This window comes from Lissotriton vulgaris, chromosome 12, assembly GCF_964263255.1.
Source record: "Lissotriton vulgaris chromosome 12, aLisVul1.2, whole genome shotgun sequence".
NCBI lineage: Eukaryota > Metazoa > Chordata > Amphibia > Caudata > Salamandridae > Lissotriton > Lissotriton vulgaris.
This window is the reverse complement of record NC_141700.1, coordinates 677,419,241-677,442,356: the sequence shown is the minus strand read 5'-3', so window position 1 is coordinate 677,442,356 and position 23,116 is coordinate 677,419,241. Positions and strand designations below refer to the sequence as shown.

The 23,116-nt window shown below is 46.5% G+C and overlaps 1 protein-coding gene across 6 annotated transcripts in view; it reads left to right on the top strand.

Annotated features, from left to right (window-relative positions):
• Nucleotides 1-23,116, top strand: part of GSE1 (Gse1 coiled-coil protein) — a 1,074,384-nt gene that overhangs the window by 366,433 nt on the left and 684,835 nt on the right. For all 6 annotated transcript variants that reach the window (XM_086945866.1, XM_086945865.1, XM_086945862.1 and 3 more), the window contains exon 2: nucleotides 8,718-8,883. In XM_086945866.1, coding sequence (XP_086801992.1) covers nucleotides 8,718-8,883 — 166 coding nt within the window. The remainder of the gene's footprint in view (nucleotides 1-8,717; nucleotides 8,884-23,116) is intronic.

Sequence of the window (23,116 nt, the reverse complement as noted above, 5' to 3'; positions counted from 1 at the left end):
GCAGTCCAGTGTTTGGAGGCGTAACTGCCTACAGTCCAAATAAAATAGAGTCCTTGCCCCTCTTCCCCGCTCCTATGCAGGACAAGTGCTCGCCATGACATAGACTTTTCTCTTTTTCTGCCGTCCGACTTGGACGGCCTCGCCTGCTTTCCTTCTGAAGTAAAATGGTTCTTATCTTTATGGGGCCATGTGTTTGGCCCCATAAAGATAAGAAACCTTTTACTTCTGAAGGAAAGCAGGCGAGGCCGTTCAAGTGGGACGGCAGAAAAAAAGAAAAGTCTACGTCATACAAAACTCTTTTCCAATGGCTGGCCACCGTTTAGCATAAACAGTGACGCCGGCCAATGGCAAAAAGTGGCGGGGCTTAACGCCCGATACTCAAAGGTCTTCAAAAACCTAAAATCTCACCAGCGAGACTGCGCATGTGCACAGCCCACGCAGGCGAGACCTAAAAAATGGGCGCCGTCCTCACCATTCACAACTCTGCCCTTGCAGTGTTGTGATTAGCTTAGGGAGGGGAGGGAGGCTGCCTGTGGCTGCTTCCTGTTGGAAAAAATCATTCAAAATTATCACTTCTTTTCCTGAACCTTTTGTTAGGTGTATCAATCTCCTGTTGGGAAAATGCGGGACCCGGCCAAGAGCTGAGACGGGGCAGGATCCAGTAAGATACGTTTTTTAAAATTTTAATTAGATGCGAGCCCACGCGACCTCCGACCCGCCCTCCAACCCCCCACCTGTGAGTCCTGCCGGCCGCGACTGCACCTTCTTCTCTTGCAGGAAAAACACTACTAACATAGCTAGAAATGTGTGCTATACTTTCCTCTTGGTGGGAGTGGCTGGTAATTGCTTGGAAAGTAAACCTTAGTGTGGAAGTTGCTTAGTTGGGTTTAGGAGGTTGTTCCTTAGAACAAAAAAAAAATGTTCGTTAGTCAAATTGAATTTGATGTAGCTGTCACCATAGTCTTACTCGACAAAGTTAAAGTGCCACATAAATTGGTCATGACTTGCTTAACCTGTGATTGTATGCACATGGCTGAAGTTTAAGATGTTCACTAGGCCTTGTATCCCCACTAATGAGTACACATTAACTCCTATTAATGTCATCTCCTGCAATAAAATACTGGCACAAATGCATGATTTCATTGGGAGAAAAAAGCTAATCCCAGTAATCAGCATAGTAAATTATCACTGGATTAACCACTAATCTTGGGGTCTGGAGTAGTGTGCCACTTACTGTAAAGCGCTTAAGTGCCCCATCACAGGTAGCAAGTGCAGTATAAATCCAATCACACTATAATACAATACAGTAACTCAAATGGGTGATTTAGCACCTACTCCACACAGGACAGCTACCTGACTCAGTTCAGACTTACATCTACCCCACTACGGTGATTGTTTTGGTTATTAGCTGGTAACATGCTCAAAAGGTGTTGCATCTTGTAGGAAAAAAGTCTCCTTGTTTGCCAGTTGTTCTGCCCATCACATTGGGCTACTTGCCAGAGCTCAGGCTATTCCTGCTGTACATGGGCTGCCCCCTCCTCTCATGAAAGGGTTCCTGGTCTGAGAGGCACATTAGGGTTTCGGTTGCAGACCCCGTTAGGAAGCTTAGATGTCCTGGCGACAATCCAGCGCTTTGTTTTAGTGTCACGTCCTTTCTACTTGTGGGACTCTCACCAAGAAGTCATTGATGCCTACAGAGACCCTCAAGGATGGCCGCCCTGTGACCCTCACTTGCAGAGACTGAAGCCCTTTGTGGGTTTCACTAGGATAGGATGCGTGCCCTGTCCGACCCTCAGGTCTTCGCCAGGAGAGGTTCGAGGGGGCCTTGGGGACCCTCACCCACAGAAACTGCATATCTTGTGGCACCCGAACCATGGGAGGCCATGGCCCTGACCAGGAAAGCTGTGGGGCGTTCACTCCAAGATGCTCCATACTGTATAGCACCCTCACCTATCACAGGCCCTGCAGCCCCTCCGGCACGGGGGGAGGGGGGCACCCTTCAGAGGCCCCTAACCCCTTCAGAAGGGCCCCATTCCACCCAAGTCCAATGAATATTTGTGAGATGTGGAACACTCTGGGGCCCCTCTTCACATTCTACAGGGGGCTCCATCATTTTATGGTTATGCCTCTGACCCTCACCCAGAGAGACTGCGTACCTTGTCGACCCTCAGCGTGACAGGTAGTGAACCCTTGACCCGGAGAGGGTGAGGAACTTTCACCCGGAAGAGGTACATTCCATGTGGAATCTACACCAGGAGAGGCCGGGCGCTCTGTGAGGAGGCCGCGCGCTCTGTGAGGAGGCCGCGCGCCATGCGTGACCCTCTGAAGGAGAGACTGCAGACCATTGGGACCTCACCCCGCAAGGCGGCAGGACCCTCGCCAGGGTTGGCTGAATACCCTGCGTGTCCCTCCGCAGGAGAGACCGCAGTTTTGGCTCCTCATCCTCCCTCCACAGGCTGGTAATTCTGTCAGTGTAAACAAAGCAGGGTTGCTATGGCAACGTAATTGCCAGAAGCCCAGAATCAATCGGAAATGGAAGTGGCAAATCAAGTTATTTCTTCTTTTGTGGGTGGGCTGGATCCGCGACCACAGGCGTCCAGAGGCGCAGTGATGGCCCACTGTGGTGGGTGTTTCGAAGGGATATTGGGCTAGCATTGACTGGCTTCACGAGCAAAACCTTTACCCCGCGCTATGTTCTTCAACAGCGCTGCCGCTGACAAGATGGCTTCAGTGAGCTAAGCGCTCACAGTCTGACCCATGCTCAGATCTGCAGGATAAGAGTTTGAATCTAGGAAGGGCCAGCTCGCCTTCCATCCTTCCGAGGGCGATAAATGTGGCATGCTGAAATTGGATAAAAGTAACACGATACTAGCGCACGGAAACTACAAGAATGTGCCATGAAGCGCCGTTTATGAAATATTGTATAATAATCATTTAGTATTAATATTGTCCATCCAAGATTGAAACGTGTGTAAATACATCGATTCACGCTTAGCAGCACACAAGCCTACAAGCACCCTACGTCTGGTGATAAATGTGAAACCCTTCAGTCGTGAGCGGCAATCTAGGTTTAAAACCCCATCAGCGAAGCTCCGTCTTGGTTTTATTCATTGCTCGAGATATGAAGCTTCTGGGAGCACCGGTTTCCAGCCGGTAACACCCCTGAAATACAAAAAAGCTCATCACATATTCATCGTGTGTTTCACCAGGAGGCGCTTTAAGATTCATGACACCAGATCTTCAGGAAGATGCAGAATGCATGTGAAGCTTTTACATTCTGGTTTATGCCTTTTTATATATTCCTGGTCCCTTGAGAGCACTGCTATGTAAACTCAAATTAACACCAACTCTTAAATTAAACAATGCATTGCCATGACAAACAGCGAGTTGTTCTTTCCAACATGTGCCACATTATACATTTAAAGATTAAGGGCCAGATGTAGGTAATCTCAATTTACCTATTCTTAAATTCCGAATTTTACTGATTCGGTATTTAAGAATAGGTAAATGGGATGTATTTAATTTTTCGTTAAAAATTACCGAATCGGTAAGATTCGGTAATTACCGAATCGGTATTTACCGATTCAGGGCCATATGTAGGTGGCAAAATACCGGTCGGTAACGGCCGATTTCGGCCGTTACCGACCGGTATTTGTACTTCCAAATGTAGGGGGCCAGAAAATTACCGATTCTGTATATTTACCGAATCCGTAATTTTACCGAATCCGTAAATTACCGAATCGGTAAATGTATAGAATCGGAAATTTGGGATGTAGGTGGCACTGGAAACAGTGCCACAGGCCCTTAGAAATTCGTTATTTACCATGAAATACAATGGCATGGTAAATAACGAATTTCTGTGTACATGCACATCTGTGCATGTACACCTGTGCCATGTGGCACACATACATGCCATAAGGGCATGTATGTGTGTTACATGGCACACAAGCCAGAATCAGGGGTGCAACAGGGTGTCAAAGTGACACCCTGTCCCCCTTGACAAATCGGTATATTTACCGAATCGGTATTTACCGATTCGGTAATTGGCATTGATTCCTATGGCCTCAAGGCCCATAGGAATCAACGGCAATTACCGAATCGGTAAATACCGATTCGGTAATTACCGAATATTACCGATTCGGTAATTGTTAAAGAATTATTACCTACATGGCATTTACCGAATTGTAAATACCGAATCGGTAAAATTCGGTATTTACGATTCGGTAAATGCCATTTACCTACATATGGACCTCAGTAATTGCCATTCATTCCTATGGGCCTGAAGACCCATAGGAATGAATGGCAATTACCGAATCGGTAAATACCGATTCGGTAAAAGAGGGAAAACATTGAAGGGTGGCAGGGTGTCACTTTGACACCCTGTTGCACCCCTCAATTGTGTATGGGTGCACATGTGGCACACATACATTCCCTAACGGCATGTATGTCTGCCACATGGCACCTTTGAAAATGCACAGATTTGCATTTTCAAAGGTATTTGTTATTTACCACTAACTTATAGTTGGTGGTAAATAACGAATCCTAAATTGGAAAAAGCGCTCATTTGATTGCTCCCTACATTTCAGATTGGGTAATTTACCGATTCAGTATTTTTAAGAATCGGTAATTTACCGTATTTTTAAATACGAATCTGAAATATAGCCACCTACATATGAAAAGTTTCGGCCGTTATCGACCGGAATAAGGCTTCCTACATCTGGCCCATAGTTTTGCTACGGAAGAAAAACACAAAAAGCACCTTCCTCGTCTCATCTTTTTGTTGTGGTTTTGTTTCAGATTTATGTAGCGCCAACTTGACCGGAAGGTATCAGAGCGCTTTACATGAGCTCACCAGGACCTAGAACACAATGAATGTGAATAGCGTCCGGGAAAGGTGAACACCTATTTCATGCATGAACAAAGCAGTGATCAGGGAAGGGATCAGCAGATTACTTTAGCTCAGAGGTGCATTGTGGTTCAAGGGAGTGATTCTAAGTACCTTTTTATTAGTGTGGCCTAGAAGCGGCAGCTTGTTGGTGATTCGTGCAGATGATACGGTGATAAAGGACTATGGGCCATATGTATTAAGCAAAATTGCGATCGCAAACGCTGAAATTCGTTAAATTTCGACGTTTGCGATCGCAATTTTGCTAAGTGGTATGTATGAAGGCAAATCTGTGTGCAATATAAGGAATCGCACATTTTGCGAGTCCTTAAATGCAATGAAAGAAGCACCCAGAAAAGTGCAATTTGGCCTAAAGGAATCACAAATTACCACGAACTTCAAGTGCAAAAAAGAGCATTTTTCAAAGTGCAATATAATACAATTTCAGTATGTTTAGTGTTCACCAGACATTACCTCATTGCCGGTGGACCACAGTGTTGTTGGCATTGAGATGGGTATGCTTCTACAGTACCACCTAGGTGTTCCCAAACACTCTTGAGTTCAGGCTTGACATGATCACTTTCCACTGCTGCAAGAGCTTGGAAGCCAAAGTGACGTGGCTCAGTACTTCCAGCCAGTTCCCAAACTCCTTGGGGGGGGGGGGGGGGGGGGGGACCCCACCAATGGCACCTGAGACTGTCAGATTCCATGGCAAGATCTGCCACAGTATGAATGAGCTTCCATTGCACATAGGGCCATCTGTATCAAAATCCTCTTGGAGTGGTTGAGAGGGATGGCATGACTTGAAAGCTGCCCAGTAGTATGTTGCTGTGTCTGGAGTGATTGAATGAGAACGAACATGTAAACAGTCTGTAGAAGGATGAATCGGGTGGATTTCCTGTCGCGTTATTGAAAGGAATGTAAATGTAAATGTAAATGTGCTTCGATTTATATAGCGCGCTTTAACCCAGGGGCCTCAAGGCGCTTGCTTAGGGAACCCGTCCTGGTATTCCCCTGTGAGATACCCCGGCCGGGTATCCACAAGGTGAAAGCCAGGCATCCCGCCGCGAGGGGCCGTAGTGGAGATTAAGCAAGCTATTGCCCAGAGTCGCAGAGTGTGACCCCGTGAGTCGAGTAGGCACCAGAGCGAGAATTGTCGACTCCGTGGAATTTTGGAGCCCAAGACCCACCGAGGTGGGGAATCGAACCCTGGTCCACGGCCGATCTCAGCTTCTGGGTCTGCCGCCTCTAACCACTGAGCCACGCTTCTCCACATGAGTCAGTCTTTTGGGTGATTTGATGAAATATGTCTGTAGAACCTTGTATGGTCATCAGGTTGACTCCACACCACCCGGGACACACAATGTTCCAAGCCTGGATTTCTATTTTGCTTTCAGGGAGCTACAGCCTCACTTCGGTGGAACACATTAGGCTAAAATACTGGATTGCAATCGATTACAATTGTAATCTTCGAAGAGAAAGCACAGGAAAGGGAACAGGCTGTTCCTGGTCAAATGGACTGCTCTTGAAACCCTGGTTGAGTGATTAACTGAGAGTAGGCATTGCTCTGCAGATCATGTACAAGAGGCCCGATCTAAGAGCCTGTCAGTCTATAAAGATGCTTTATTGTCAAAAACCACCACTTCCTCTGTAATACAATTGCAGCATTTGTGGACGCGCACATCACCCCTTGTATCATCTCGCACAGAGTGAAAGGTATTTAAGTACATGCAAATGTCCATGCCCGCCATGTTGGTATCAGGGACCCACTAACATGATTATCATTGACGCCTGCGAGCAGTGGTGCCAATCGAGCACTCATGCACAGTTCTCCCGTTCACTACCCGCTACCTCACTATTCCCATATGTGCTCCATAAATTAAGCTCCCGCAGGAAACAGCCGGGGAAATTTATCCCCACTAACATGTGTAGTTCATTGATTCGCGGCTCCCTAGCCAAATCCGTCTTACTTAAACTCCACTTGGCCTTTTTTTTTTATAGACGTAATCCCCAGAAAAATTGGATCTACTTAAAATGCTTTTTGCATCGTAACCCAATCCATTGACCTCATAAATCGGCAGTGGTGGCTGGCTGTATTTTAGCAGCGTGAAGGAAATTACGTATTTCCGCTCGAATGCGCCCAATGCGCCATGCCCCTTCCTGTTTACGTTTTTTATGAAATATAACAACCTAGGCAATTCAATACTTAAAACTCATGGTAAAGTGACAAAGGAGAAAAAATTACTAAATACATCCAAAAGATCATCAGTGACATGAATTTTATTAACAAAAAATTATAAAAACCATTAAAAAAGTTGATTCTCACATATTTTTAACCAATTTTACAAATTAATCAAACCAACATTACATGAAATCACAGCACAATTAAAAAATCACAATTAAAATTGGAAAAGGGTATAAAAAGAGAATGGTAGAAGTGGCATAAAGATTATTTTTTTGTAATGTTGGAATTACTGTATTCATATATTCAGGGGGTCCTTGTTACCTATAAATACCTTCCTGTTTACGTTACATCTGTGTATTATCTGTATAAGTACAATATTGGTGGCTGATGTGGAAGTTATTTATTAGCCTAGTACTGGTACTTTAAACATGAAATACTGAGGTACTGTAAGGTCACATTCATGTTTATTTTTCAGGTTGACACCCTCCATGTGCCCCACCATCTTTGGTTTCCATTTTAGATTAATTAGGTGTTAAGCCAGGGCTTTGCAAAGCGATTGAGGTGGATAGGTCTATTATGGAAATCAGGGTATTTTCTCACTTATTAGACAGTTATAAACAGACCTGGCAACTTGCAGGGTTCCGCCTTGTGTCACATGGTTTCGGCATATTTGACATGGGTACCTGAAGAAGAGACTTCATCACGTTGCAAACATGTAGGTGAAATGGAAATCTGTACACTGAGCACAAGTCAAACATGTACATGAAGCCTCTGTATTGTCCTAAACCACCATGGTCTCTGCAACCTAATCAGGGAATGGACAGTGATGCAGCTCTAAAGTGCTCTAAAGCCATGGAACCCCTTCAGACCCACCCGGCCCAAGGCCCTTTTCCTTGTGTCAGTGGTTAATATGGTGAAAATGGATACAAGGTTGTCAGGTTTGCCTAAGTGTGGGAGTTTATTGGTGCCCCTTACTTGCTTTATTTTGCCTTTGGCCAACAGTGCCCACATTGTCTCGTATGTGTGGCCAATCACACCTGCGATTCTCCCGTCACTGATGCACTTCAAAGTTAAAATACATCTCTATCCACTGTGTTGTTTCATCATCACTCGTACAGGTTAGGGTGCACAGTGATATTTACTAAAGGATTTTATCATACAGTTTACAATAAATTGTTTGTAATAGAAAATAAGACCACAATACTCTTAGAAGATATCATTTTAGGGCTCTTTTAAAAAAAGAAAAGTTTAATCTCTAAACTTTCAAGAAAAAAAATCTAAGTCTATCTGTTGCTTATAAAAAGTAAGCAAATTTTCCTAAAATGGTTGTTTTATGGTTAGAGTTTTTATGATGCCACACTGTCTTTTGGTGGACATGACATAATCTCCACGAGTTAATGTATAAACATGGCACGCTATACACCGGGTAACCTTTTCAATGTCTCTAATGTAATACAGATGTGCCCATGTCTGTGATTTTCTTATTTGGGAATTGTCAGCTCGTTAAGTTATTTTCCGCAAAATCACAGGTCTCGCTGACCTTGCTATATGTCATTAAAAGGTGTCACTTTTGCCCATTGTTAACTTTTCTGAGTATCAAAAACTGGCTTCTGCAGAATAATAACCGCCTCTTGTCACTTTTTGCAGGAACCCAGCTCTGCTGCAGAGGTGCGCGGTGGTGGCCCTAAGCCGTCTCTCATTGGCTGCAATGCTCGACTGGCGAGTGGCGGGAACGCGGAGACAGGCGGGAAAGGTGCCGCTCTGGAGACCAACCAGGCCCGTGATGTGGAATGTGCAGCGCCTGCAGCGACAGGTATGTGGCACTGATGTGTCACCTCTACTACCATGTTACATCATGTTTTTTGGATTTGGTATATTAAATTCATTGCAAGTGGGAATTCACATTGGGCTCTTCCTAGCCCTGTTGGCCACGAACTGATTGGCAAGAAAAGGTTGCTGTTAATTCTGGAAACATGAGCTATTTTTTTCCATGTGAATGTTTTAATATGATCTAAAGCTATCACATGATCCATAGGTTATTTCAATCTCCTTCTATACCCATGTGTGTGTGTGTAATATGTTAGAATAGGAGGAAGAAATCAAAGGTCACATTGGCCTAGAAATCCCCATCTTTTGGGGAGGATGGTAAGGTGGTCCGTTGACGTGTACCTAGTGTACTGTTTGCACATTTGACTTGCACGTGATTTGTGATTATTAGTCGTTTCTTTGGTCTGTCTGCGCGTCCTGGAGGTCTTCAGTGGTTATATTTTTTTTACCTGTTTCCTACATCTGTGATGTAGCACTTTATGGTGTTGTGGCATGGAATCTTTTTCTTAACCTACGATTGCAGCTTCCCCGGCTCCTGGTGGTTCTTGCACTCCTTACCCTCAATAATTGGTGGGCCGTGCAGGGCATTCCATTAACTAGCAAGGTGAGTGAGTCTCTAGACTGGTCACTTTGCCACAGATTGCGAGGTCTAGGAATCTCCAGCAATGGCATTTCCGGATTTTGGAGCAAAAGTCAACATATCAGCTCAATATGATTCCCCATCGTCAGGTTTCATTATAGTCAATCGGACTAGTGCGATAGACCAAAATTGGGACTTTGAATTAAGCTGGGGGACACGTACACTGTGGTTTGAGACCCGCATCCGGTCAGACAGACTGTACTTCAAGGTGTGTGGCCCACATATAATAAGTGAGCTCGTGCTCCAGTTTGTTACAATCTTACCTGATAAACCAAACTTTGCTGGAATTTCAAAGACTCAACCCCAAGAAGATAGATTGTTCTACAATGTATGCGACTTACTCTCAGGGTTAGAATGTGCTAGTATTGCAAACGTGCACCCTATAAGAGAGGTTGTTCTCCGATGTATGTTCTCCGATGTATGGCACTCACACAACAATCAGTGGCACTCCGTTTGGAGTGGTGAAAATCCCAGCCAGTGAGTGAACCTGTGTTCGAGGAGTGAAATTCACACCAACTAAACAAGACCATTCCTGAAGTTTTAAGATCCACTCCCAATGAGGGAGACTTAGGTTCTGAGGCATGAGAGGCCCCCCCTCTTATAACGGAGAGTGCGCTCCGGGGGTAAGACTCATGTCCAGTGAGTGAGGCCCGCACTGAGTGAGTGTGATGCCCAGTGTTTGCAATGGTGGGATGAAGTATCTGCTAAAAACAGTAAGAAGGGCTCTGAGTGATTGCTCAGATCATAATTTTTGGGCTCAAGAGGACTTTTATAGGAACAAAACTGGCATTAAAGGTCCAATGAGTTTTTACGCCTTTCCGTGTATCATCAATAGATCTTTGTCCAGATTCAGTGAATTGCTATGATGATGTACTTTCCTGGCCTCTTCATTCAGCTACATATATTTAGTCAATTATGAAGTGTCACTCCTCCTAGAACTTTAGGGGCTATTTCTGGAATCTAGACTGCGGAGAGTCTGACTGAGATATAAAGGCACGCTTTCACTATGTCCAGGGCACAAGTCGGAAAAAAAAAGAAGCGGGGAGACGCTGTCCCCGGAAGTGACGTCACGAAAGGAAGTGACGTCACAAAAGGTGCCGAGCTCCTCGTCCCAGAGAGGCCAAAGACTAAAGTTCAGCTGTTTGGCAGGGGGGACAGCGTCCCCCCGGTAAAATAAGTGGGGGGACGCCGTCCACCCGCGTGGTACCCCGACTCGAGCCCTGACTATGTCCATCATCCATCTTGGGAAGCCGGCCATGGTTGAAGAGCAGTCAAAGTGCAGGCTAGATGGTTAGGAGTTGAGTTTCCCTGACTGCCAGCACCACCCCAGGAGACAGGTACTAAATGGGTAATACAGACCAAAACCTAAACTGTTGTTTTACAGACTTCATGGCCGGCGGCCCATTCGCTGCTTCAGTCTCCCACCTGCATACCGCTGTAAGAGACAGCACTGACAAAAAGGACATTTTTATCATAGAAGATCACACTTTTGAAAAAAGTAAAATGGGCAACCCAGCAGTGCTGACCAGTTGATTTCTGCCGCAGAGCATGAATGCTGCCTAGAAGCCTATATCGCTGGCGGCCATTTTAATTATGAGGAAAAATACAAACATAAAAAGCAGCTATTTTGTTCAGAGGCAGCCAAGATTCTATTGCAATGGCATTTTTTTTAACTCAACAATTGAACAGGTACCTTTTGTGCAGAGAACAGAGGCATGTGTTTTAGACTGTTTACCGTGGTGTGCACAGATGTGTGGATATTTGGACCATTTCCACTGCATGAAAACAAACCTGTATCAGTGCTTCCGGGTTTCTGGGACGGGGAGGGTACTCTGAGTGGGTCGAGCCACATTCTAAAGGTTTGGTTCCCTTGTTGGAGGCACTCCCACCTTGATCGCTGGTTTATGGTATGGATTTTGTCGTGTACTTTTGGCCATCGGGGTGTGTCCTCTCCCTGGATGAAACTCATTGTATCTGAAGCCAGAAAACAAGTCCTGGTGGGGTATAAAGGTCGCACCTGTATCATTCGTCCTCCAATACCCTGGTGACAAAGTATGAAGTAACAAATGAGATTCATATGGTGTATTCCGTGACTTCACATCTTAATGGGACACTCTCATGATATATAGGAGAAATATACATCAGTATATCCTGAAAATGTTTTTTGGCTCATGTCAGCTCTATATTGATTCTTTGGTGCAGTTCATTTTCAGGTAGAGCAGAAAAATGTATATGTTTTAATATTTTTTTATTTTTTATTTTTATAAAAATCTTTCTGTGGTCTTGGAACAAAGGCTAGCAAATAAAAGAGCCTTTTTGTAGGCGCCTAAACGAGCCACGCTCTCAGTATAGTGAGTCTTCGTCACCAGTAGGTTCGCATAACTTGCACAGGAGGGATTGTTGTTCCCTTGGCCAGCCAAAAGCCCACCACTTTTGCAGCCCTTTTCTGTTGCTCTTTACTCCCTGCTTCTCGTTTTTCTCCAAATCCCAGGCCTTTTGCTTACTTTCTCTATACCTCGCAGATACTTTACACTTTTCCGCTTGCACGTTGATGATCCACCTCTCTCTGCCCACTCTGTTCACCTGCACACAGATGTTTACATCGGCCGCATGCCCTTGTACCACTCAAGTGTGAGGGCTTGCACCACTCAAATGTGAGTGCTAGCACCACTCAAGTTTGAGGGCTTGCACCACTCAAGTGTGAGGGCTTGCACCACTCAAGTGTGAAGGCTTGCACCACTCAAGTGTGAAGGTTTGCACCACTCAAGCGTGAGGGCTTGCACCACTTAAGCATGAGGCCTTGCACCACTCAAGTGTGAGAGCTTGCACCACTCAAGTGTGAGGGCTTGCACCACTCAAGTGTGAGGGCTTGCACCACTCAAGTGTGAAGGCTTGCACCACTCAAGACTGAGGGTTTGCACCACTCAAGACTGAGGGCTTGCACCACTCAAGTGTGAGGGCTTGCACCACTCAAGTGTGAGAGCTTGCACCACTCAAGTGTGAGGGCTTGCACTATTCAAGAGTGAGGGCTTGCACCTCTCAAGCGTGAGGGCTTGCACCACTCAAGTGTGAGAGCTTGCACCACTCAAGTGTGAGGGCTTGCCCCACTCAAGTGTGAAGGCTTGCACCACTCAAGACTGAGGGTTTGCACCACTCAAGACTGAGGGCTTGCACCACTCAAGTGTGAGGGCTTGCACCACTCAAGACTGAGGGCTTGCACCACTCAAGTGTGAGAGCTTGCACCACTCAAGTGTGAGGGTTTGCACTATTCAAGAGTGAGGGCTTGCACCTCTCAAGCGTGAGGGCTTGCACCACTCAAGTGTGAGAGCTTGCACCACTCAAGTGTGAGGGCTTGCACTATTCAAGAGTGAGGGACTGTGCCACTCAGGTGTGAGGGCTTGCACCACTCAAGTGTGAGGGCTTGCACCACTCAGGTGTGAGGGCTTGCACCACTCAAGTTCCCAACACAAAGCATAGCAGCGGGGAGGGCGTTCCTCTCCTGGGCCAGATTGCAGGGGAAAAGCACGTGACTTGTGCCAATTAAGTTCTTGCTGGACATCCACTCGATTCTGGACAGGGCCGACACTGCACCCTCCAAGTCGGTAGATTCATATAAAGGAGCATGTTGTCCGCGTATAGTGGTTCTAAATATTTGGTCCCTGATAGTGGCCACCTTGCCACATCGCCAAAGCAATAGACCTGAACGCCAACGCAAATAACAGGGGGGACAAGGGGCAGCCCTGTCGAGTACTGCGCTCCACAGCACAAGCTTCAGAGATCGTCCATCAAGTTCTTATTCTAGCTTTTGGTTGGGCATACAGCAGTTTGGTCCATCTAGCAAATGCAGCCCCCAATCCCATCCCCAGGAAGAGAGCACACAGAAAGTCCCATTGCAGGGAATCAAACGTTTTCTGTATATCTACGGACCGAGCCAGAGCATCTGGCTGACGCGATTCACGTGTTCAAGGATATAAATCATCTGGCAGATATACAGTAGGGCGCTATGGGTGAGGATAAAGCCCCTTTGATGGCGTGAATCAGCTTGCACATGTGTGGCAAAATCTTGTTGGCCAGTATCTTATTCTGGCTCTTATAGTCCGCAGTGAGCATGGATAGAGGCCGATAGGAATCCACCATAAGTGGGTGGGTCCTTGCCCCTCTTTGGCAGGGGCAGTATTGAGGCCTCATGCAAGGTAGGGGGAAGCACGCCGGCTGCCACCCAGCATTAAATACAGCTACCAACCTGGGGCAACCACAGATGAGTAGGCAGAGTAAAATTCAGCTGGAAGTCCATCCGACCTTGAAAACCGGTCTCTAGAATCCTGAACTTAAAGGATGATATGACCCCCTCGTCTCCTCCTGAAGAAGCCAGACCAGCATTCTCCCCAATTTATCCCTCTCCGCGTCAGCCCTCACAACGTAAATATAAATGTAAATGTATGTGTCTAGTAAAGCGCACTGCTGCCCTGAGGTGTCGTGGTGCTGTAGACCGCTGGGGAACCCGTCCTGGCTATCCCTGTGAGATGGTCCCTACTGGGTATCTCCAAGGTGAAACCAGGCATCCCCGGCGAATGTGGGGGCCGTTGTAGAGATGAGGCAAGCTAATGCCCAGAGTTGCCGAGTGTGATCCCTGGTTAGAGTAGGTACCGAGGCGAGAATTATCGAGTCCGCTGACCCTGGTCCACGACCCTGCTGCGTTGGGAATTGAACCCTGGTCCCGGGCCGTTCTCTGCTTCCAGGTCTGCCGCCTCTAACCAGTGAGCAACCACGTATACCCTGTAATCATATTGGCACATGTGTTCAACCGATGTAAACACTTTCTTACATTGGGCAAGAAGCTGCTTCCTACCCACAGGTGTTTTGCCCAGTTCTGGAGGTTGCCCATCAAGGAACGAGTCCCGTCGGCATATATCCGAATGTAGGTGGGCATGCACTCCCGTCTTGTTAACAATACAGTAGCCACGCACCGTCACTTTAAAGGTCTCCCACTCTACCCCCTCCAAAGAGGTCCAATACGCTTTATCAATCAAACAATTTGTGATCCTGTTGTGAAGGCGGGACTGGAACACCTTGGTCCTCCAGCAGGGCCGGATCCAGCTGCCAGGTCGGGATGCAGGCATTGTGGGGAGACCACCAAAACGTGCACATGAGGGGACAATGGTCAGAGTATGTCCACAATAGGTATTCAGCATCCATCATCCTTTCACATGCTGTGGCACATCCTTGAACCTTGTCCAATCTGATCTCTGGGTCGAGCAAGTCCGAGTGACAGGAATACACCCGCGCACTGGGGTTCCTCACCCTCCAGCAATCCCGCCATGCTCCAGTGGCGCACCCAAAAGCTTTACAAAAGGGGGTGGTAATGGACGGAGCATCTGAACCAATCAAACACTCACACCCAGTGGCGCACCCAAGCACAGAAGGCCTCCGCCAGTCTAGTCACAGGCGCCAGGCATCTGCATTGGCAATCAGGTGTACTGCACAAAAGCCTAGTCACTAGCTTCTAGTCAGAAACCACCTCTATTGACTGGCCGGTGTAGACTCTAGGCAGGGTGGATGCCGCGCTTTTCCGTAGAGGAAGCCGTGTGTGGGTCCCCTTCCTTACCTCTTTACATTCAATCAGCACAGCAATGGCATCCCTAGTAATCCATTGGTCGATTGCTTTGTAAAAGGGTGTAGGGTGATACAATGGGACATTTTCTTTAATGACCAAATTACCATTGCGACCAGTCACACGCAGTCTTTGTTCTTTGCATGGTGCCCAGATGCAGTCTATGGTCCCAGCCTCCTGGGAACGGCGCCTGGCACATCCCCAGGCAGGGGGTGCATGCAGTGTGTACTGCTGGCACATAGATCTATGTGGAAGGCACAGCCTTGGACAGGTCTAGCCTTTAATGCATTCACTTGCTGCAGGCAAGGATACGACCTGCCTCCTCTACCTTGTGCCTACACTGCTCCAGACAGTGCCTAGAGCAACCTCGTCTTGGGCACAGTGCCTGGCAGAGCCACCGTCAAGGCTTCGCCATGTGTATGGTGCCTGGCGCAGACCCAGGCCAGGTCTTGCTTCAGTGCACAGTGCCTGGCACACCCCTGCCAGCAGTCCTGACAGAACCGCAGATCTATGGCCCTGTGCATAGTGCCTGGGGCAGCACTAGAAAAGGGATTATTTTAATGTGTTGTGCCAGGCACAGGCTAAAAGTGGCCTGCCTTGAGTGCCTGACACAGCCAAGTTCCAGGTCAGTGTGTAGTGCCTGGTGTTCCATTAGACCAGACGTTCCTTCTGTACTCGGTGCCTGGCACTGCTCCAGAAGTGTTAGTTCTGTACACGAGTACCCACGAAGGAGAATCTCCCACCACGAAACAAAGGAACCAGCTTTCCCTTCAGGTACCATCAAGTACACAAACTTACAATTACAGATATGTGCCACAGTACAATTGACAAAACAACATACAACCCCCTCCTAAATGGGCCAATTCATAATTATTACAGAACAAATCTTCTACACAAAATGCTTGTCAGAGGGATAAACAATACACAACCTAATGCAATACAAACACTCTGTTTTGGCGGATGGACACCGCTTCTGCCCAATCATATGCTGTCCTCAATGAAATCAACAAACACCAAAGCCCCAACCACATCAACCTAATTTCTGCCCAACATTTACCAGCCACCACATTTTTATTACAGCTCAGCGCCAAGACGCCGCCCTCGGCAATAGTTGCGCTTTATAGATGTATCACTCCCTCACTCACTCACTCACTCTCTCAGTAGTGCACATGAATGCTCTTTTTCCTGTTGATTACAAAAGGTCTAGTGACGAAGGCTGGGAAGCCATAAATCATCTATAATATAATACTCCACACATACCATGAGAGTAATAAAAAGAGTCACACCCTCTCCTTTTAGTGACAGACGCCTGAGGCATTGAAAGTACCTGTTTTCTGGTAAGAAACAAAACCTTAGCAACAAAAGAGACAAAAGAAGATGAGATATTTATTCAACACCATCATTTATGACTTCCAGTACTTGTCAATGGAAAAATGACAGGCATGCATGCAGTCATCTCGGTCACACCCTGAACCAGGCTCTCCTGCCCCCAGAGCATACAAGGCGCAGCACTTGGCCAACCCCTGCACCTAGTGGTTGTGACATCTCTAGCAGATACTGGTGGCGTGGAAATAAGCAGGTAGACAGGCAATGTCTAGCATGTGTTCAAGTATTTCTTAACCCCTTGCATGCTGATGACGGCCCCCGTCCATCATGCATCGTGTTGGGCGTGTGCTGATGACGGCTGGGGGCCGTCATGAACCCGCCCACTCATTAAAACGGCCGCACAGGCGCATAATCGCGGCCGCGCCCAAGGGGTTAACAGAATCCACTCTTTCCAATCCACGTTGTTCATTTCATCTCATCCCTTTAAAGACTGGATAGTCATTGTCAAGCACTGGGATTCCTCCAGTCATCCCCGTTCCGGTATATGGTCATGGAACTAGAATGGGAACAGCGACCAGCCCTGGCAGATTGTTGCTTGACCGCCCCGGGAGTGGGGGGCTGCTAGTAAGAAGCACTGCTGTCGCTTTTGTTACAGGGGGCCAATATTGCAGCACTGCTGCAAGACCGGCCCCCATTGACAAAGCCGCCCCCCACGTACCAAGACCGACCCCCACCCCTCCAGCCCAACCCTATGGGCATTGTATCAGGAAAAAAAAAAGTACATAAAAGGCCGGGCAAGATTACCCTGAACTAAAAGGAAGTAAAAAGTATTTTTTGTGCAGGATTCGCAAAACCTGTGCTGAATTTGTGAATCCTAGACACTGCAGAGGTCCTGCAAACCTTCCAGACATGTCAGGGTTTGCAAATCCTGAAAAAAGGTAGATAATTTGGTGCAATACAACTGCATTTTGCCAACCTCACTATGCCATGCCATGCAAAGCGGGTGTTGGCCGCCCGTGGCGGGTTAGGGGCAGGGCCTGTCCTTCGGGCTGAGCACCCACAGTGAGTTGAGTACAACGCCTGGCCGAACTTCAGGCCAGACACTTTGGTCAACCCTGGCACCGGACATCAAAGGCCTGGTGCCGCAGGGGTTGAGTGCCCATGGCAGGTTGATGACAAGTCCTGGCCAAAGGGCAGACTTTGTGAACCCTCTACAGACGGCAATCCCTACTACCTGTGGCCAAGCGCAGTAAGGGTTTGGATAAAGGCTGACCTATGGCCACGTCATCCCAACCTCCTGCAGGCAACAAACCCTCACTATGCACAGCCTTATGCTTGGTGCAGTGGGAGTTTGCCACAAGGCCTGACCCATGAAAAGGTCACGCACCCAACCCATGTGTGGCCAATCCCATCCGCACACAACCTTCAGCTCTGTGCACCTGTAGTGGCTACAGGGGCAGGTCTTCAGCCAGGACCTACAATGATCTTTCCATGAGTGTTTGTCACTGCAGACAGCCTTTTGCCCTGCATCAGGGGCGGGTGGGAGTGTGTTAACCGCAGACTTCAGATCATACCCTGCAACCAGCCCTATGCAGGCAGCCATCCCTCACTGCCGGCGGCCTTCAGCTGTGCAAAGTGAGATTTGGCTGCAGGGACTGACTGCAGGCATAGGATTGTAGGGCTTTTCTCTTTTTAACATTTATTTTTACAGTTCACAGTGTAATGTCAACAGCACAATAATACATGATGTCATCTGTGAGATCACCAATGAGATAATTTGAGATGTCATCAATGATGTCATTTAACATGTCATGACGGATATCATATTTTAAGTCATATGAGCTGTGGCTGATGGGTTTTCTGAACCATAATTGCTTATTTCCGTGTGTCCATTCCCTACTTCCAGGAATGCTCACTCACTTGTGTGGATAATTAATGACCTTTATAGGAAAATGCAGCAAGTCTATATATATGAAAGGCCTTTTGCAGTTTTTTTGCATTTTTCTTTGTTATCCCATGGGGAAAATATTTTCCTCCATCGAAAACCCCAATGTACGTTAACCTCATCACCCCCCACTAGATCGATTGGCTGGGCAGTCTATGCCTTACCAGAGGCTGCTGGGAGCACCAAGGCGGCAGTCAGTGTTGGAGGCAGCAGCGAAAGGTCTGTCCCCGCCTCACCACTTTTGTGTTGAGGCCGCCGCCACTGTAGATCACTTGAAGCAGCTGTGCAAGCTTCCTTTGCTTGTAACTAGTTCAGCACATGCAGCTGTATGGCTGATCTCTTTTATAGAACATGAGACAGTGGTGCAAGACAGGTATAGGTGTGTGCCTCAACCTTAGAAAAAGGTTAACTAATGGTAAGGAAACAGTAGTGCAAGCCTCCCTCAGATTAAATTGAACATGCATGGGGAGCAGCTGTGCAAGCATTTCTCTCAAAAGATATCAAGCTTGGAAATTAGCAGTGCAAAATGTGTAAAGCAGGGACAACCGATGGTGCAAGAATTATTCACAAAGCACGTTAACAGGAAGAAGCATTGCATGATTCTTCAAAAACGTGCACAAAATTGGAGGCAGCACACATTATGAGTGGCCGGGAGTGATTTCCCTGGGATGATGTCACCCTATGCTCTTCCACTTTCCCAGTGTCTCTAGGCCCGGAATGACCAGATCCACAAACACCGGACCTGGTAATCCTGGGTACGCCAACTCCAGACCCAGTAAATCTGGGTTTTATGACTGCGGATCAGTGGTTAATTTGTAAAAAGAATAAGTGCTGGTGCCCAGTGTTCTGCTCAGAAGCCTGTGGACATGCAATTAAAGTGCACTGAATACCAAGGCTGCGTATTCTTAAATCCACTTCATTCCTCTTTAATCTGCTACCAGATACTCCCTGCCCCTTTGTCTCTTTCTTACTGGTTCCAGCTTTCTCCGTTTGTGACAGGTTTTCCTTCTTCCTCCATCTTTCCGTTTTGTGTGTTTTCCCTCTCCTGCTCTCTGTAAATGTCTAATGCGGAAATATAAGTGCTGATCCCCCATTATGAGTGCCGGAGGCCCCCACTGGCAACCACTGGCTCAAATTAAGCCCTGCGCCGGATCCAGAGCTATGTGCTGTGCTGTGGGGGCAGCAGGAAGCTCCTGTGCCCAGCCGCCACAAACCCTGCCCCTGCACATTGGCAGGCATGAAATGTTCACCCCAGCTCCCCCCGACCTGCTCTGCTGCCCACCACCTGCACCACAGACCTCAACAAAGCTCCCTGGACCCATTTTTAATCTGCTCCAAGCAGGTGGTAAATTGGTGCGGATTTGGCCCAGTTATTTTCCGCGAAATGTGAAAAACACACTGTATTGGACACAGCACTCTTTGGTCTGTATGTCACTCACCAGTCCGGGGAAAATTACATATAATCCCTCTTTTGGCGCATTGTTACTGGGCGGAATTGGTGTTTTTGGACCAGGGTGTTCCTGCCTCCAAAATAAGGGGACAGTCAGTAGCTGCAAATGTCTTCATCAAAATGAGGGCTCCCGGTTTTATGGTATTTATTTTTTGGGCATTTCCGTCTGTATTTAACCATATTTCGTTTTTGTCAACTTTATCTGTATTTATCCATATTATTATGGATTTTGTGCAAAAAAGAAAGCTGAAACTGGTATGGTTCCACATTTATTTAACCAATCAATAAATATGCACTCATGCTTCAATGCCTGCCAGGTTTCAGTGATATGAACACCTGCAGAAGATAAATCAATGCACTAATACGAAAATATGCACATTTCAGTATCAGCATATCTACTACTGTTTAAGCCTCTTTACTAAAATTCCTCTCTTTTTTTAACCCCCTTACCTATTAATCCACATAGTTATTGGCCTGGCAGTCATGGCTAAGTGTATTTAGAATCACTCAAAAAGCACCCAATTTCCATTTTTATCCACTTTAAAAATAAATACAGACATGAAAATAAATGTTTTTCTGTCTGTATTTATCTGTAAGATCAGTAAAAACAGAAACAAGACGACTTAATCATATTACACATGGGGAAGGCAATATCTTTGCATACCTTCTTCCACCCTGGGCAGCGGCAGCAACAACAGGGAACTCAGCACTTTGCAAGTGGGAGCAACAGAGGTGTCAACCCCTTCAGATCGGTAGGCCGTTGTCTGCAAATGTGTCAGGCAGTAAAGAGGGGAACTAAAGTGATGAGAGAAAAGGAACTTACCTCAGCTCTTACCATCTTTCTGCAGTGGGACCCTTTATTGTTGGTGGAGTAAAACTCACTATGAGTTTCGGCCCTCCAGTTTTTCCTCTTAGCCTTCTGCTTTTTCTACTCCCTCTACTTTGATTGTCGCAAATGTATCCCCTTCTTTTGTTCATCTCTCTCTTGAACCAACTTTTCTTCTCTGTCTTTCTTTTTCACACACTTTCCATTCCCCATTTGTATGTCCCTTGTCATGCCATCCTGCCAAAAAAGGATGGTCTCTTGTGTTGGACTTCTTTTGATAATGTGTGGTGATGAAATTAAAACCTACGCGTAAGCCTCTTGCAAACAGCTTTGCTGCTCCATGTACATCACATAATAAATACATACAAGAGTTCACTTTAGACGTCAGCCCACATATGCAGTATACATATTAAAATCAAGGAATATATCAGGCATGTGGCTGGCTGGATAAGGGGTGGATGAATGTTTGGTCGGATGTATGGACAGATGGACACATTCACTTTTTAGACAGAGGGAGATTACATGATTTTCCCAGAATCACAGGATGTTTGAGCCTTCTGCCAAACTTGAACCTGGTTCCCCAGCTTCGAAGTTGGCCGATCTCGCCATTAAACCACATCCACATCATGAGGAGCTGCAGCAGATTTGTCAGGAGAATAACCTCTTCTTTTTAAAGGGCCCACCAATCCTCACATTTCCAACCCAGGATCCCTGAAAATGAAAGTAGCAAAAGGTTTGTTTTGTTACCAGTCAATATGGCGCCAGTGTCCTCCAAAGACAGTTGAGTTTGGGGGATCGGGGTGGATGGCGGGGGCTACTCTATTCTTGATACTCCCCTGGTAACTGATACTATTTCTTCTCTCCATTTCCTAAATCATACCCTTCTCTCCCTGTTGTCTCTTTATTGCCTTTCTGTTTATCACTTGCTTGCCTCACGCCTACCTACCCCTTCTCCAGTCTTCAATGCCTCCCAGCTGTGTTCTTTTCTTCCCCAGATGTCAGTGACTGAGGAGACCCAGAGTTGCCTTTCCTTTTTTGGTGTGGCCCCTGACCACCAGCAACAAGCAAAGGATATGTGTGTTATTTTTAGGCCTTGCTTGACAATGTTGCTGTCGCTGACCTTATGTGATCAACAAAACCAGGTTTCAGAGTACTACTGAGAGAGGGGCTTTGGCTCCACCCACATGTAGGTTTCCCTGAGCACAGTGGCTTACCTAGTATGACATGGGCTCTAGTGTAAGGAAGGAAATGTCCCCCCACCCATTGTTTCAACCGTTAAATACAGGAACAATCAGGGTTCAGTGGGACGCTGGGACCTGGTGCCACTGCACCTGCTGCACCAATGGAAGCTATGTCACTGCCAGAGTTCAGGATTTGATTGGGCAGCAATGTGCCCTTCCACTGAAAGGAGTCCTTGTATTGCACTTCTTGGCTTGTGGCAAAGCATATGGTGGCAATCCAATGGTCACCGCCTTATGCTTAATCTGATGGTTATGAAATGTTGCAATAAAGGCAGTAGGCCGGACACATTTATGGTGAAAAGCATACTTGAATGCCAATCCATTTAAGGGCGGATTACTCTGAATAAAAATCTGCAGACAAGGATTTTGTTACATGGAATTTTACAGATTACTCTACTATGCAAAATTTTTGGTGTTGGTATTTCCTGCAATGAACAGTAATTAAAGAAATATTTTTATATGAGAATCTTTATTAGACTACTTAAATGAGAATGTATTTCACTTTGCCATTTGTGATTTTGTATACCTTTGTAGTGTTATTACTGTGCACCTGATGATTGCCTTGTGGAAATGTTTATGCTCAAAACAGTAGGCCTGAGTTGGTTACGGTGACTAGTCAATGATAACAGCTAAGAGTCGGATTGGTTCACTAGGAAATGGTATTTCTGATGCCATAGGTATGAATTTATTTTATAGAAAGTAACAGTAAAGATAGTAGGCCTGATTTATTTACCACGTATCACATATGTTAAAGCTAATATGAGTCTAAAGGGAGATTGCTTTCACACCGTGTTGAAGCCTGAAGTCAGGCATTTTGTTGCAATAAATCTCACAGATTTTCTTTGTATGGATGTATTTTGGTACTGGTAACCCGCTTTAACCCCTTCAATGCTGATGATGAGCTCAGCTCGTCATGAAGTACACCTCTCGTACGCTCATGACGAGCTGAGCTCGTCATGAACCGCGGGATTTTTAAATCTTCAGCGCACAACGGGAAAATGCGCCGCACCGATAGTGTTACCAAACCCTTGCGGTATAAGGTTTGCACTGTAATAATGCTTGCCAGAAACTCTTCAGAAGGCCTGACAGGGTTAGCTGTGCACCGGGATCGTGTAACAAACAAAATCATTAGGTGATGCACACCTCCCTCAGTCACAGGGCTCTCTTCTTGCCCTGTGAA